This window comes from Ascaphus truei, chromosome 9 (genome assembly GCF_040206685.1).
Source record: "Ascaphus truei isolate aAscTru1 chromosome 9, aAscTru1.hap1, whole genome shotgun sequence".
Classification (NCBI taxonomy): Eukaryota; Metazoa; Chordata; class Amphibia; order Anura; family Ascaphidae; genus Ascaphus; species Ascaphus truei.
In genome coordinates this window covers 56,447,737-56,466,034 of record NC_134491.1, presented here as the reverse complement: position 1 = coordinate 56,466,034, position 18,298 = coordinate 56,447,737, and the positions used below count along the sequence as shown (strand labels likewise).

Sequence of the window (18,298 nt, the reverse complement as noted above, 5' to 3'; positions counted from 1 at the left end):
GAAAATTAGAGCCGAGGCCTGAACAAAACCTATCCGCAGACAGCTGTTTCCACCTTTTGGGCCTCTTCAGTGTGAGGCTGGTTATACTGGCTCTGCAATGTGACACTGGGATAAGTTTCACCCTGCACCGTACAGTGTACAGCAAATAGCAATGCCACTTGTGAGGAAATTCACGTATGCAATATATTCATTGTTTTCTGGATTAGACATAATCAAATTTTTTTAAACTACCAAATGGACAAAAGAACTCAGCAGCAACTATATAGTATGTATTGCATATCTTTATGGGCAGGTGTTAGGCCCTGCTTACTGGTCATGCCTTGAAGTGGCTGCAGGCTTATAACGCTTTGGCCAAAGGGTTTAACTAAATGACCCTTACTCAAGAGAATATTGAAGGATCTCACTATGTATTTTTGTCCCATTGGATGGAGCATTGGGCTTTTCTGTCTTTTGTTATATCTTTTATGGGGTTTGTTATTTTTTAGCCTTATTCCGTTTACTTGGGCTGTTAACGTTTCCGTGGCATAGCCTCTGTTATATTGCCTGTACTTAATATTGCAATAATCCAAGGGTATTATGGAAACAGAAGTAAAAACTACAGGGAAGGCTTATTAAATAATTACCTTATAGACAAAAGTAATAGACAGCACTCACACAAAGTAGATAAATATACACAAAGCGGGATGCCACGGACTAGAGAGGGCCCCATCCCTCTCAAACACAATAAAGTACTGAAGAAAATCCAGCACACCCTAATAATAGATACAAAGTCACAGGTATATAACCAATTTGAAAATGTAATCAGTGCACAAATAAGTCAAACAACTGACAACGGCACACTAGGAGAACAGATAACATATAGGTAGGGCCATACGTGGGATGTACAGGAGGATAAGGGATAAAGGAAAAGTAGGATGGGACAACGAAGGGAAGGTGAGGTGAATGGTGGAAGGGGAAGAAAACAAAAAAAGTGGGTCACAACGGGGGAGTATAGGGGGGCAACGTTTCGGGACTTGTCCCTTCGTCAGGCCCGTTCCCCTCAGTCCCAAGGGGACAAGAGGGTACTTCCCTAGCCCCAGAACCCACAACAACAGAACTGACCCTAAGTAAAAACAATAGAAGACCCTCCACAAATTCTAAGTAATATTCTAATTAAATACACATACAATATCCCTAAACTAATTGGCAAAATAAATCCACAGTTTAACTTTTGTATAGATATCAGCTACAATGTATTAGTGAACTAGCAACAACTGAGAACACCAGAGAACAGCAAAGAGAGGAGGCAAATCAGGAGTAATGCAAACCAGACAGTCCTTAGTTAATAGGACACACGAACAACGAGCCTGCTCCTCACTCTAGTCTACATTGTGTCCTATTGCACTGTCTAAGGACTGTCTGGTTTGCATTACTCCTGATTTGCCTCCTCTCTTTGCTGTTCTCTGGTGTTCTCAGTTGTTGCTAGTTCACTAATACATTGTAGCTGTTTGCATGTAGTTTGTCCTAGAATATATCTATACAAAAGTTAAACTGTGGATTTATTTTGCCAATTAGTTTAGGGATATTGTATGTGTATTTAATTAGAATATTACTTAGAATTTGTGGAGGGTCTTCTATTGTTTTTACTTAGGGTCAGTTCTGTTGTTGTGGGTTCTGGGGCTAGGGAAGAACCCTCTTGTCCCCTTGGGACTAAGGGGAACGGGACTGACGAAGGGTAAAGTCCCGAAACGTTGCCTCCCTATACTCCCCCGTTGTGACCCACTTTTTTTGTTCTCTTTGTTTCCCTTCCACCATTCACCTCACCTTCCCTTCGTTGTCCCATCCTACTTTTCCTTTATCCCTTATCCTCATGTACATCCCACGTATGGCCCTACCTATATGTTATCTGTTCTCCTAGTGTGTCGTTGTCAGTTGTTTGACTTATTTGTGCACTGATTACATTTTCAAATTGGTTATATACCAGTGACTTTGTATCTATTATTAGGGTGTGCTGGATTTTCTTCAGTACTTTATTAAATAATTACCTGTGTGAGGGAAAAATACAAACTATGGCAGCTAATTGCTTATTCTGGCAGGACTAGAATAAGCCACAGAACAAATCAGTTCATTGTAAACATTACTTATTTGGAATTTTATCAGGTAATGTTAGGACCTGCAAATTGGTTATGCCTTGATGTTGGCTGCAGGGTTAAAACGCTTTGGCCAAAGGGTTTAACTAAATGACCCTTACTCAACAGCCGATTAGCACTGAAGTATTGTACTATATGTTGTCACTTTGGATGTTGCACTGGGCATTTCTGTTTTTATTACTTATTTGGAAGGACAGGTAAGTGCTATATAGTCCCCTCTAGCCAATTAACACAGATAACGAATAACACTCTAAAGCCTTCTATAGATTTAACACATTTGCTGAAGGTGACCTGTAGCATTTCCCTGTGTAGGTTTGTACATTTTAGGATGTGAATATGTTTTTACTTCCTCACAGAAGTATTAGTTCTGCAGTCTGCAACCTTATTTTATTTTTGAAAATATAATGATGAATATTTCGGTACATTCCACATCTTCTGCCAAACCCCATTTTGGAAGAAATGCTGCTTCCATTGCTCAGAAGATAATTATTATTATTGAATGTATAATAGCACAGCCCATGCTTTATTTTGTTCAGTTGAAACATACCGTTTCTTCCCAAAGCTGTTGAATAGGTTTATTAGGAACAAGAAAACAGAATGCAGTGTTTGTCAACCCCCGTTTTTGATTAGGGGCAAGTGAAAAGGTTATCCTACCTGAATATATGGTATATCTCAAATTGTATCCTGATTAGATATTTTGGAGTTTATAAGTAGAAAACACGTTATTATACCAACTAATACTCTTCACATGTGCTATTATATGTGTTATACTGCACTTATTATGCCATTTCTGCTTTTGAGAAAGGCCTGTGTGGCCGAAACGTCAAGTCTATTGGCAATAAATTTGTTCATTGAGCAAATCCATGGAGCCCTGATTTTCTTCATTTCGTTAATCCTGGATTAACACAGAGAATCCTGAACCAGGAGCACCGGTAGATGTATCCCCTTTTGATTTTTTATTAGTGCGCAGCATTTATTATCTTTATACTGCACTGATAACACACATTTATTATGACCTTTTAAAACCTTACTGGTATGTTTATATGTCCTCAATTCTGGAGACACTAACAATTTCAATAGTAAAACAACTGTGAGACACAGACACAGGTATCAATCCTGCAAAGACAACTCGATCTTCCCAAGGCCAACACGGTCACAGCTCTGCTCTATTAGCATTACAAATGTCTCATTGGCTAACCCCTTTGCTTTGTTCTAGGCTGCTCTTATTGCACAACAACATGGGGAATCAGGGAGATTTTGGAGGGAATGCGAGAGATTGCTTCCTCTTTCATGGACCTGATTGGGATACAGGGACTTTCAGGAAGTAGAAAATGCAAAAGAAACAGCAGGTATCTTGGGGTCACAACAAAAGACAGAAATGCCCAATGCTATCATGGGGTCACCCTGAGAAACAAGAAGACTTGGTGTCTGATTCAATATACTTCGATGCGTCCAATCGCCATACAATGTCATTGACATTGAATGGTAGTTTTTAGCTGATAGCAGTGTGAGTATCCCTAGTACAGATAAGACTGACTGTGGTACCCATTTACCCCTCCTCTTCTCATGTAGGGGGTAATTCAATAAAGGCCAAAGCTAATTGACTTGAATGAGGGGTTTTGACCAATCGCTTGCAGTATATTGAGTTAGCACCTTAGCCACTGTGGGCCAACAGATTAAAAGCAGGAATCTTGCATGTATATCTCACCTTTTGTATTCTGTACAGCCCCATCTGTAGAGTAGTACACATTCTTTATAGGTAAAGTCATGATGTGCCAGTGATGTCAGGTGGGAAAGTATACAGGCATGAGCACATTTCAAATAGAGAGCAAACAGGTCCCCTAGACGTGTCCTATTTAGACTCACTCTCTGTAAAGTTGTGCTCTCCAGTTCTTCCAAATGATTTTGAAGACTTCTTCTTTCAGCCTTCGTGTCATATACAAAAGTGGGAATGTGCTCTTTAATATTTGTTACAAGAAGAGTTTCCAGTTCCTTATCCCACATTTTAGGACTCCATCCCAACCCTTGTCCGCACCTTTTCTCCTTCGCCCACTTGACACAGGCAGTGACTGATTTCAGTTCTGCCGACGGGGTCTCGTTACCGCGGAGGGCCTCGCCCACAGTCCATTGCATTTTCGTGACGACGTTGTTGTACAGTGAATCGACGTTTTTCTCTTCATCATTTTGCTCTAGGTCAAAAATACAGTGACATGCTTCTACGTACTGTCCCTTGTCCAACAGCTCTGTGATGTTTTGTTCTAAAACAGAAATAACAGAAGATTCAGGTTACAAAAAAAAGCAGAGATGCACACAGCACACCGGGGGTTAATAACGAATTACTCAACACTGTGTGTGTTCACAGGTATAGTGTCCATTAAAACTATACAGCCAAAAGATGATTAGTTAAAATCACCAATGATGTGACTGAGGCTCAAAAGAGACAACAAACTAAAAGTAAAAAAGTGTGACACAATATTTATTGATACATAAAAAATACACACTAATATAATATGTGTAAGGGTACAGTAATTACCACTAATAGCACAAACACTGAAATAGTACAGAAGGATGTAATAAAAAAAACTACCGTGAGCACAGACAAACACCTAAACAGTAACTCAGCTGTGAACACACACAAAAACAAAACAAGCAGACAAACCACACTGGGGGGTGCCAAGATACTGACCGGGGATATATTTATTTACTGTTCGGTGGGTGGTTATTGTCATTTGTTACCCACCATAACTTATAGAATATGAGGTTTTTCACTGAAATATTTCAGTAACGTTAGTGTCAAAATGCTAACGGTTAAGTGAGTGGACGATAAGGATGGTGTCTTTTTTGGAATAGCATAGTTTGGCAAATCTGGCACGATACCTTACAGTACTTGGCTAAATGACGCTTAAAATGGAAACTTATGGTGTCACCTTGGTACCTTCTTCAGATATGTCATTTAGCCCCATGTCCTCTCTCGTTCACATAGGATTTATTTGCTCACTATCACAATCCTTCCCCTATTCCAGATCTCACACAAACCTACACGTGTTTTATTTTTCCTTTGTTCAAACTAGTAAAGAAAAAAAAAACATGGACCTTTTTCAGTAAAAGTGGCAGATAATATAAAGAATAAAGGCACGTTGCAGCTTACATACATAGAGATCAATTCGTTCTCACAGTCTCTAAATAAAACCCACATTCTGTTGTGTCTTTTCCACAACACAAGACAGCCAGACTCCATTTTGAATCACTCTACTCCAGGGGCGGCCAACTCCAGTCCTCAAGGGCCACCAACAGGTCAGGTTTTCAAAATATCCCTGCTTCAGCACAGGTGGCTCAGTCATTCTTACTGATTGAGCCACCTGTGCTGAAGCAGTGATATCCTGAAAACCTGACCTCTTGGTGGCCCTCGAGGACTATAGTTGGTCACCCCCATCTCTTCTCTTTTTAGGTTATTGATAAAATATAAAGCAGGGATTTCACTCGCTCCAGCAATACTACACATTTCAAATGCTTCTCTACATGTTCTTACCTGCAGATTTCAATGGCTCAGCGCTGGGTTCATTAATGACGGGGGTCTTCTTTGGGGGTATATTAAAAATAGCCACTTGCAAAGTCTCCACTGCAGCTTTCATTAGTCCATCTTTGCTTTTTTTCCCTTTTGTTTTTTTCTGTTTTTTGGACAGCAGATGGTCAGTCTCGGCCTGGGAAACAGGTTTGTTTTTGCTTTTCTTCAAATAATTCTTAATTTGTTTCAGTTTGCTTGCCATTTCCAACAACCCCCTCTCCGCATTGTATCAGCAAGTCTTCAGAGTGCAGATCTGTGCGATGTCGCTGCGGCTGGCTTTGTCAGGAACTGCTGGCTGCCTTTCCTCTCGCAGTTGAACTGTAGTTTTAAATGCTGTGGTAATGAATCCCACAAGGCTATGCCACACCTATCGGAGCGTGCCAAAAAAAAAAAAGGAAATGTCTCGGCGCTTTCCAAAGCACACAAGAGAAGGGATAATTTATTAAAATAAAAATCCCCAGCTGTGGATTCAAGATAAAAGTGTATATTAAAAAAAATAAAAATGTTTGTGATACTTTTTCTAAGTCATTCTAATCTTATTAAAGTATGAATCGGTATTATAGAAATGTGTTAACTACCAGGCAGACGTGCTTTCGATCACAGAACACTTTCAGGAGTTGTGAGATTACACATTATGAGTCTGTGAGGATTGATTGACTCGTTTTGCGCTGCCAAACATGCATATTGTCTGTCTGAGAACAAAGTTTCAGTGGCTAAGTCAAAGTTTTTAACCTTTTTTCGTTAAGGAACCCTATCATTATATTGTGAAATTCTGAGGGACCCCAACCCTCTCTAATAGCGCGACTGAGATCAGATGCATTGTAAGAAACCCCAACTCTCTCTAATAGCGCGTCTGAGATCAGATGCATTGTAAGGAACCCCAACCCTCTCTAATAGCGCATCTGAGATCTGATTTATTGTAAGGAACCCCAACCCTCTCTAATAGCGCGTCTGAGATCAGATGCATTGTAAGGAACCCCAACCCTCTCTAATAGCGCATCTGAGATCTGATTTATTGTAAGGAACCCCAACCCTCTCTTAGAGCGCGTCTGAGATCTGATACATTGTATATTTTTCTGTATTTGGTACAATTTTAAAATGATCTGAAAATTGCAGGGAACCCATTAGGGATGCCTGGTGACAGGGCCGCTGACAGGGGGGGGACAGAAGGGACAGGTATCCCGGGCCCACTGGCTGGGGGGGCCCGGCCGGCGCTGCAATTTGGGCCCGACCTCTGGCCAGGCCCGGCTGCCGGTCCTCTTGCGGCCGAGCCCCTGCTCTCCATCAGATGCTGGTCTCTATCCCTCTGTCCCACGCCGACGGGCCTCTCTGATGTCAGCTTGGCTCTGCATCCGGCGTGCGCCGGCATGAGAGGGAGGCCCGTCGGAAGCTCGGCGTGGGACAGAGGGATAGTAGAATGCTGGCTGAGTGGAGAGCCGGGGCCTGGCCGCGAGAGTATCGGCAGCTGGGTCTGGCCAGAGGTCGGGCCCAACTTGCAGTGCTGGCCCCCACAGCCACTGGACCCGGCCTGACCATCCACAAGGTAAGTCTGTTTTTTTATATGTATTGGGGGGGTCTTTTTTATATGTATTGGGGCAGTGGGGTCTCTTTTATATGTAATGGGGGAGTGGGGTCTTTTTTTATATGTATTGGTTGGGGTATTTTTAAAATGTATTGGGGGAGTGGGGGGTCTTTTAAAAATATATTGGGGAGTGGGGGTCTTTTTTATATGTATTGGGGGAGTCGGGGTCTTTAAAATGTATTGGGGGAGTGGGGGTCTTTTAAAAATGTATTAGGGGAGTGGGGGTATTTTTAATATATATTGGGGGTAGGGTGGGTATCTTTTTAATAGTGAGTGAGGAAGAGGGAGTGAGACGGAGGGGAGAGAAATACATGGGCAGAGCATGGGAAATAGAGGGGGCTCGTGAGGTGTGAAATGGGGGGGGGGGGGGCTTGCAATACCGCCGGGGGGAGGCATCCGGACATAACTCTAGTCCTGTGTCCCGGGAAATTTGTCGCCGGCACTGCCCGGGGGAACCCAAGGGCTGCTAGGAACCCCCCGTTGAAAAACACTGAGCTAAGTGCTAAGTTGTAATTTCATTGTCAATAAAGATTGTAAATTCTAAATTTCACTCCACGGATGAATTGATACTTTAACGTACAAGAAGTAGCTTTTTGTTTAGTGTACTGACATCTGTAGTGCATGACTATGGTTCGAGACCCGGTATTGACTTTGTGCATGCGCTTATTTTTTTTAGGTACTAGAAATATGGTTGCTAGCTTCCTGGTGGCAGGGATTTATTGGGGGAGACGAATCAATGTGAATAAGGTGCAAATAGAATATTGTTTTGGCCCATTGCTCCATTTTCTCTTTCCGTCAAATGTAGGAAAATGTTTTTGTGACATTTGACACAATTTGTTAGCCTAAAAAGTTTACGCAGGCTCAGACCTGGTGGATTTTGTGATATAAATTAGATTAAAAAAGTGACGCACGGAAACACAGAATTCATTATAATCTCTGCGCCACGTAGCTGCTCCTTAACTCCTCCTATTGACACTAAACAAATCACACACAGCATAGAACTTGGAGTAAAGACCTTGATACATTTTGTTAGGAGAGAATAGTTAGAGGGGAGGCCGGTGTATGAAATGTGAAAATGTAGAGACAACGGAAATATTCACCCAAATAATATCACAGCGGTCCCATGGCCCTGATATGCCAGGTCATATGGCCAATGTGTTACAATAGTCCCATTAATCATGTTTCTTCAAGACCACCGGAGTGCTGTTTTTATTCGTATCCTACACATTAGTCGTGACTTTGTTTAAGTTACGAAAATGACCTGAAAATTACAAGATGCCCGGGGAACCCAATGGCTCCTAGGAAACCCTCATTGGAAAACCCTTCTTTAGATGGAGACAATCTGTTAGGTGGTGCTAAGCTTTGTTTACATTTGGTTAGCTGGATCTATTCTTGAGTATTGTATTTTGGACAATGTCTAACTACATTTTAGAGAAGCTGTGGTGAGTGGGGGAAAAATACACCTTCCGTTATAGAATTTACTGAATTTCGAAATAGCCATTTACTAATTTCTCCACTCTAACCAACATATTGCTTCAGCAGGTATAAACAATCACATATAAAACAGAAAACTGGGGGTGGGTTAAAAAGTAAATGCATCCCCCCCCCCCCCATTGCTTATGTATTCATTTCTCCACTGAATGTATAACCAGTAGGATGGATCCACAGTATCTCAGCAGCAGGGGGTTCCCACCTATGTAAAAAAAAAAACACAATGAGTAGGTACAACTACACCTTCAAGGTTCTAGCTACTGTACAGTGTTTGCTGTAGAAAAGTGTAGATTTGTGTAGAGAACTTCAAGAACAAACCTGAGCTTGCAAAACTAAGCCTGAAGAAGGCAGTTATCTACCAAAGGTACCACAGGCTAACACAATACCATCCTTTCTAAACGCTCATGTTAGTCTATTAAAAAGCATCACAACTTACTACAAATCAACAATGATTCCTCTACTATCAATCAGTTCGCACATCCCTTTTCACAAATTAATTTGTCTTCATCTTGTCTTAGTAGTTGCTTAAAAGAAGTCAGGTAGACAAATCGGCCACCCATTTTTACAATGACATTATGATTAGAGATGTTTCATGTATGATTATGGGAGCGCGCCTGTCTATGGGAGATATACACGATGTAAGTGGAGGTATCATTGATTTATGTAGCTTTTGGGAAGTTCAATCTTTTTCTTTGTCTGTATATTAATGCGCCTGATTGAATGTCATTAGAGATGAAAAAGGGAACACATAGCACCCAGCCAGGCGTACCTGACAAATAGAAGTATTTATCTCTCTAAAATAGGTGAAGAATAATTCCCAGTTACATCAGGTAAAGAGATTATACACAGTGGTGTATTGTTTCAACAGAGCCAATGCACAAACAGCTCCAGTAACGATGGTCCGATTCCAGTCTACAATGAATATGTTCCTTTGTATACATTTAGGAACATGAAATACTTCCGTGTTTATTCATGAAGTTTAGATGTAATAAAATAGTTGAAAAACCTCAGAAAGTACCGGTTAAAATGAGATCCAAAAAATACCTGAAGAAGGTGTGGCTAGATCCAGAAACAATGGTGTCTCTATTTAGATTCCCAATCATTTGGAAAAGGATACAGTACATGAAGTTTGATTTACTTGTGTATTGAATAGTAGTGCGACATTTGACATTTACCGATTTTATGCAATAATAGAACAGAGATTCCAAGACCAGTGCTACAAAGTGGCAAAGAAATACATAACTACAGTAGGTGTTCATTGGTCAGGTCAGAAAGATTAATCCGTATAAACCACTTGATATTTTCCTTAGGATATTCCTGGTAATGGTGACTTCAACACTCTCATGACAGTAATTCAAATTCAATCAAAATAGTCACATGTGGGGGTATATGTGTACCTAATATGAGTGGGAATGTGTGGATATTGGAGCCTAGGCCTGACTGTAAAACTATCTGGCTGGTTCTCCTCACCACTTTATAGGTTGAACCAATAGACCTAGAGATGGGGTGCGCAAACTTCCTGCCTGCTCTCTCCCTGCGTTGCGCCCCCCCCCCCTTTACCTCAAATGTAGCGTCAAATGACAAGCGGGGTCATGTGACGTCACGTGACCTGCGGCATCATTTAACGCTGTGTTGTCATGGAGACGCATGGACTGAAGCCAGGACTGAAGCCGGGTAAGTGAGACGCGCCTCTCAAAAAAGTCTTGCGCCCCCAGTTTGCGTAGACCTAGAGCAACAATGTTATTTTCAATCTTCATCCAGGAGCATATAGGAAGAACAAACCACTGGGGTAGTACTCACATGTTTTAGCGTATTCTGACTCCATTGGCGTGCTTCCAGGCGACAGATATCCAAGCGAGGTTCTAAAATAGGAGAAAAAAAGCGGTGCACTGCAAATGATTGTGGAGATAAGCACATGGAGTAAAGTTAAAAGCAATTTATTGAAATGGGTAACATCATGGATGGTGGCAAAAACGAGGTACTCTGACGCGTTTCGCACGACGGCGCTTTGTCAAGGAGTATGTATCAAAGAAAATGTACCTATTTTAGCTAGCATCTTTTTAGTTGTTGATAAAACAATGATGATGATGCTTAATATCAAGTCTGATACCTCAACAATACATGGGGGTTGCTGCACAGTTTAATGAGTGAGAGGAATGAAAAACAAACTGTTTTATACCGAAACTATGCCCTTCATCTAGAACCCATTCTTATTTTGTGTTTAGTTTACGTGACTCTGAAAGTTACAAATGAAGGTACACATGTAGAAGAGACTTGTGAGGCCTCCAAAGCTCTGTAATCTATTGTTTCTAATATGAAGGACTGTCATGTTTGCCCATTAAATACTACCAGCGCCTATCTCATTACCACTTCCTTTGGCTTTGATGATGTAGCGGCTTCCTATTGGCCTGAGTTTTTGTTTTCCCTGGAGGGAGATTTAAGTTTGGTAACTTCACAGATAAATTATCTCTGGAAGCAGGAGATCCCCGTAGCTGAAAATAATACTTTTTATCCCCAGGAGACCCTATGGTTCCCCCTTCCTTTTTTTTTTTTTTTAATAGCTGCAGTTTGCTATATGAAAATTATTATTTCTGTGAGTTTGAGAATAAATACGGAATTTAAAATGGAGAAGTGAAGTAAAGTCTTCCTGCTGTGTATTATTACCAGCTGTGCTCACAGCATACACAGGGGAAAGTATGAAAAGTATTGATGCAAGAGCGCCTCCAGAGGTCAGTGTGAAGAATACACCTGAAAGTACGAGAATGGAGGATAGCATGTGTTTATTGTGTAATGAGCCCAGCCACACGAGACAATCTTTGCGCTATGAAGAACCATGAAGGTTCAAAGTTAGAATGCCCAAAGATTGGAAAGGACAAGAGACGAACTACAAAGCCGGTCTTTAATGCTTCCAATTCTCACCGTACAGATCCTCAAGATAAAAGCAAAGAGAATCAGATCCAGGAAGAAGCCAAATAAACTGACGAATGGTGTGAAAGACAGAGAAAGCATTAAAGAGAAGTTTGAGGATTTAATGGCCTGGAAGTCAAATAAAAAATAAAAAAGGGAGAAGCATTGGAAACCAACTCACGCCTGGTTGAGTGGCACAGTAGTATTACATTTAGACCTTACCAGGGGTAGTGGCTCAGTGAGAACCTGGTTCAATTCCCAGTGTTGCCTCCTTGTAACCTTGGGTAAGTCACCTTATCTCCCTGTGCCTCAGGCACCAAAAAGATAGATTGTAAGTTCCACAGGGCAGGGACCTGTGCCTGCAAAATGTCTCTGTAAAGCGCTACGTAAAACTAGCAGCGCTATACAAGGACAAACTATTATTATTATTACTGTCTTTGGCCATTCCCAAGCGTTGGATTGCAAAGGGGTTTTAAACGCCAGTCAGCAACCTGTCAGAAGAGAGACTTTCCCCAACCAGGAAGGATGCTGGTTGGAGGGACCTGCGTTCCATACTCTTTTAAAAAAAAAACCTGCAATGAGGCATTCAGCCTGAATTAGGCGCAGCGGCAGATTGCCTATCCAGAGGAGTTAACCTCTCGCACACTGGAGAGCCTGAAAAATGCAACCCCCTGCTAAAATACAGAGTCTATGGCTGAACCAACACACAATTCCAAATTGAAATTAATGCCAGTACAAGAAGAAAATATATATATATATTACTTTATTAATACATATATATCACACCCAGACCTGACATTTCAGTCCCCAGGGGGACCTTCATCAACTAAACAGTAATATCTTTATTATTTTTTTCAGTCCTCTGCTTGTGCTGGTGTTCATTTCAGTTTGGAATGTTAAACCTGTACATACTATTTTGTCTACCTTGCACAGACTGGCCCTCTGGGCCCAACATTTTGAGCGAGTGCTGCCATTTTGTTTGGCCATATATATGCACATGTGGTTCTCAACCTGTGGAATATATTGCGATATTCTGTGCCAGCATTTCCACTGAATCCTATGGGAACGCTGTGATATTTTGAGCTATACTGGGGTATGTTATCTGAAGGAACATGTGTCAGGAGACACACCTGCAGCTGTTTCCTGATTTTTGGTTCAATCACTTGCAGCAACAACAGTGTTGAAGGTTTCTCTTCAGATGCAGGTCCAGCAGTTTTCAAAGACATGTTATACACATTGAAATATATTGCTCAAAAGAGGAGGTAAGTAGCACTGTCCTCACCTCGCAGTTGTGAACACTGTACTTGTCTGTGATGCAGAAAAGGTTGAAACTTACATTGCATGCTGTACAAGCGGTGATAACCTCCCCATAACTCACTAATCATTTGTCTATCATAAATCTCCCAGCTGCGGTAACTAGAAGAAGGTTCCAATTTCTAACTGCAGATGGGCAAAACTGTTTCCTAATTTTATTTTTCCCCCAAATTCGATTCCCTGCAAAATGTTTCTCCATGTTTCTCGAAGGGCTAGTAATGTGGCCAAATTAGTCAGTTTTCTGAGAAATATCGCCGAGCAGTGTGTGCACCGTGGTGGTTGTGTGACCTGTGTATAATCCCTGCATTAAGCAAATCTAGCAATTTTAGAGGCTTTAGCAAATGAGCATATTAAACGGAACTGCTTTGTATTATTTTTTTTTTAATCACAGGTTTGAAGCAAGGGGGTCTCTGGAGCTGAACCCCATTAATTTCAGCTCTGGGGACCCCCTGCTTCCCGAGATACAGACCTACAAAGGGGTGTGTCGGTATCTCAGCAAAGTTTAAAGCTCCCGCGTCACATGAGCCACTAGATTGCCAAACATGATGATGTCACGGCTTCCTATTGGCCAGCAGGGCCCGGGATCTTTGAAATGCCGCCATTGCGTGATCCCTGCTAGCCGAGCGGCTACCGGGACCCCCTATGGAGTCCCAGAGCTGAAATTAATGGGGTACCGCCGCAGAACCCCCTGCTCCAATCCTATGTTTAAAAAAAATGGCCTGCTTGCATTGCCTCCTTAATGCTCGGTAAACCGTATTAACTTTTTTTTCATGACTCAAAAAAACTAATTTCCCCTGGTTCGTAACCTTGTGCGAAAGTTTTGCACGTGAGAACCAGCCATTGGGAACAGAGCTCTCCTCAGCTCTGATTTACTGGTGGGAAAAGGTGAAATAGATCAAATACATAAAAATAGAGGTTGTACAAATTTTTCACTGAATTTCGCGACCCTGGAGAAATTTGCCCTTTTTTCTTTGTTAAAACAAAAAAAAAGTGTAAACATTATTAAAAACGTACATAACATGGTTGTCAAGACAGATATGTCGACTTGCAGATTTCATTGCTCTAAATGTAGGTACATGCTGACATTTCTGCAAAATGCTGGTGAAAAGTGGCAAATTTGGCAACATTTTGAGCTATTTGACCGAAAACTTTGCAGCGCCCATTGAAGACACATCTCTGCATAAAATCTAGGTGCAGTACCTGCTGAATGGATACGTCTGGAGCGCGTGTATCCGGTGAAGTGATATCCTAGTTCGCTCCTCTTGTTTCTCATTAATGTAACTTCCATGACAACGATATTAATCAATAGAACTAACTATTGCCATCTCGTTACCCACGTCTCAGTTGTGCAATACAAAGAGCTCGATCCATGTAAGCGCATCATGTTTAGAAAAGGATTTGTTCCTTGACGATCTGCAACTTATTTTATCATCACCTTCCTGTTTACCGTCTCTCACCTAATGTATTATACATTTGGCCAGGAGGTGGAGGCAAAGCAAACTCTTAAAAGTCATATATTGTTCCTTAATGCATGGGGTGCTCAACTCCAGTCCTCAGGCCCTCACCCCCCCCCCCCCCTCCGGCACCGCCCCCCTCCAACAGGTCAGGTTTTCAGGATATCACTGCTTCAGCCCGGGTGGCTCAATCAGTCCCTGCTTCAGCACAGGTGGCTCAATCAGAGGCTCAGTCGAAAGGTACATAACAGCACCCGACTTATCATAGGAGCAAATCCAACAAAAAAACTATGGTGCCATATTTCTTAGCCATGTCCGATGCTACAGATGCAGCCAACGTTACTGCAATGCGCGGCACTCTGATATGCCAGTTTATATGTGTTGCCAAAGTGTTAGAATAAGTAAAACATAAAAGGGTGATAAATGAAGGAAGGAAATACAGTGCAATACACAATACATTACGTATCAAGGTATCATAGAGCTAAAGGCCGAACTTCCCCATTTAACACATTGAACTTCAGAATACATTGAATTTTCCCCTAAATCAGAAGAGGGGCGTTACCAGGGGCCTTTTTCCCATAGCGCTGAGAAGGCTGTAGCCTAGAGCGGCAATTTTGTTGTTGGCGGCAATTTTTTGGGAAGGCAATTTGTTTGTGCGTGTGTCTCACCTTTTCCGTAGCAGGCCCCCTCCTGTAGCGTTGCGTCATCATGGCGACGCAAAATCAGATGGAGCCGCAGTGCTATGACAACGTGGCGTCACATGCAGCCGTGACGTCTGTTGCCATGACAGTATGGCGTCATGATTTCATACTCTGAGGAGGAGTGCCGCCCCCCAGCCTACAGGCGGAAAAAAGCTAAATCCGCCACTGGGCAAAAGTAGGTACCACAGATAGTCCCACAGGTACTAGGGCTACAGTTTGTGGTTATGTCACGGTTCTGGTCTGATCCCAAAATGCTACATATTTTGCCGATAGCTGCTGTTTCTCTGGTTTCTTACAATATTATACAGAATATTTCTAGCTGGTCCTTTTGAGAGATTTCCTTTATTTGGCAACTTGGGGAAGAATTGCTGTTCAGTTTCTGTGTCTCCGTTATTACATTGCATGTTTAGTCGGACTTCTTGGGATTTCCACTTGGATTTGTTTCTGCCCGTCTCTGTTTCAAGTTTCTCATCACTTACTGGTATTTTATGAGTCTGTCTGTGTTTTGTATGTATCACTGAGGTGAGGCATTCTGCTACAGTGTAGATTCTCTCTGGAGTCCACTTTGCTTTGCTTCCCATTCTGCATTCCCCAGTATTTCCGGTATTGTGATTGCAGTTGGGTTGTTGGTGTTTGTGTCCTGTGGCTTTGTGCTAGGTTTGTTATACAGGGGCTGAGTGTGTTTTGCGACGTTTTGATGGTTTGATTCATAAAGTGTCCAGTAGTGGAAGGAGTTTGTAATATCATAATGAAAATATTGGTATCCGTATTTTTTTCCATTATTGCACTACACCTGTTGTGCGTTCTGTACATAGATATTGATTGTGTGTAGTCGTTATTCTACAGCGAGATTGTAACTAATAAGACCAAACATAAGCAACAATAATTTCATATTTTCATGTCGGTTTTTTTTTATTGCTCGGGACGTATTATTTTTCCTGATTATATTATATGTTTTACCCCATTTCCAATGTGTAGTAATTTGAAGTTAAAACCTGGGTGTCAAATTGAGTCCAGCGCTTTTTTTAAAGCCAATGAAACATACTTTCCCTGAGATGGCACTTTTTACACGTTTTTTTAATCAGTGTATGCGCGGTAATATGTAGACACGAGATCCAGGGGGAGCATGGGGAGGAAACAAACAAATCTAAGTGCAGCAGAATGGTAATGGGTTAAATGAAAGGTTCCACAATCTTGGCTCTTTCAAAATGACTACTTACAAGATTTAAGAGTCATAAACAGCGAGGTTGACTACTAGTCAGTGGAGAGTAAGCGCAGTAGTGGTCATCAGGGTGGTCATCAGGGTGATTCTGGTACTCAGGAGGTTAAGTTCCACAATGCAAAAGAGAGAACAAGAACTGGCACAGCACAGATCAACCAAGATATAAAAATGTTTATTTCAATAAAAGTAATACACTCACAATATGAATGATAAAAACGGGCATGTCACACTTCATAAGTGTAAGTGAGGATATCAGCAGCCAGCTGGCTCACCATCCCGCAGCTCTCAGTACTCGTCTGTCTCTGCCTCTGCTCCAGTGCGTCGTCGCACGGCTCAGCGCCTGACGTCAGATCCGGCTTCCTCGGTTTGGTGGGGGCTGACCTTCAATGACTCCTCTCCAGACAGCTCCGTGCGGAACACTCCCACTCTACGCGTTTCGCTAGGTGAATCACGTCGGCTTCGTCAGGAGTGTGAAGTCATGCGGTAACACTTGTGCTCTATATAGCTTGGTTGTTAATTCATAATAGGGAACGTCTGTTTCCTTAAAGCGCTAATGGGGTTGGTAACTATAGTAAGGGAATGCATAATGGACATGGGGAGGTGCATATGGTAGAAAATGAGATATACATAGAAGACTAGCATGGGGAAGACATATATTAGGCTGACAAATAGCATATATTAAACATATAGATTATACAAATAAAATAAAATCCTCATTATGGATTTGCACAGGGTACTCAGCAATGAAGACATACTAATCAGAAGAACATGTGGCTTCTACAAAAAAGAAACTATTCAAAACACTTAAAGAGAAAGCACACAATTTATACAAATTGGTTATAAAATCCAAAAAAAATATTATAAATGTAAAAATTAATCTGGTATGGTGATATTCATTAATAATAACAATGGGCCTGGGAGTGAACTTTAACACATAAATTATTTGTCATGATACACATATGAAGGGATAAGACTTATGGTGAGCCAGCTGGCTGCTGATATCCTCTTATACACTTATGAAGTGTGACATGCCCGTTTTTATCATTCATATTGTGAGTGTATTACTTTTATTTAGATAAACATTTTTATATCTTGGTTGATCTGTGCTATAGAGAAAATAGGCTAAAGCGCTCCAATGCCAGGAATAAAATAATATTGTAAGCCAAAAACACTAATCCAAGGTATAAGAAATGAGTAATGGTATTAGTACATAATAACCACTAGTATGGGTACTATCCTACTGAAGACAGGTGGTAGATGGTACAAGCCCACCCACTATCAGTCTCATTGGCAGGTTCCCCTGAATAATAAGCAATACTCACAAATCCTAGGAGTGGTAGGCAGGCTGTGCAGCTTCCAATATTGTAGTAAACAGGAATAAATGGAGAAACAGCAAAAACGGAGCAGGAAGGACCCAGAATGAAAAATAGAATTAGAGGGCACTTTGATGTGACAAAAGACCCATCCAACGCGTTTTGAACGTCACAGCGTTCTTTTTCAAGGAAAAAGATTTTGCTTCCTGCTCCGTGTTTGCTTGTGCACTTTGTTTCTCCATTTATTCTTGATCTGTGCTGTGCGAGTTCTTGTTCTCTCTTTTGCATTGTGGAACTTATCCTCCTGAGTACCAGAATCACCCTGATGACCACTACTGCGCTTACTCTCCACTGACTAGTAGTCAACCTCGCTGTTTATGACTCTTACATCTTGTAAGTAGTCATTTTGAAAGAGCCAAGATTGTGGAACCTTTCATTTAACCCATTACCATTCTCCTGCACTTAGATGTGTTTGTTTCTTCCCCATGCTCCCCCTGGATCTCGTGTCTACTATTGTAACCTTTGGGGACGAGTGAAGACTACCCCCCCCCCCCACCCCCTCCCCCCAGTGGGTCAGAGCAGGGGGTGGAACTGTATACACGTGAATTTATTTATTTTTG

At 41.6% G+C, this 18,298-nt stretch overlaps 1 protein-coding gene across 1 annotated transcript in view; it reads right to left on the bottom strand.

The window, feature by feature from the left end:
• The window catches only part of LOC142503078 (exocyst complex component 3-like), a 33,457-nt gene extending 27,464 nt beyond the window's left edge, over positions 1–5,993 (bottom strand). Inside the window, exons 1-2 of the mRNA XM_075615007.1 lie at positions 5,659–5,993; positions 3,838–4,387 (exon numbers count right to left, since the gene is read on the bottom strand). Coding sequence (XP_075471122.1) covers positions 3,838–4,387; positions 5,659–5,896 — 788 coding nt within the window. The 5' untranslated portion in view covers positions 5,897–5,993. The remainder of the gene's footprint in view (positions 1–3,837; positions 4,388–5,658) is intronic.
• Between the last annotated feature and the right edge of the window lie 12,305 nt (positions 5,994–18,298).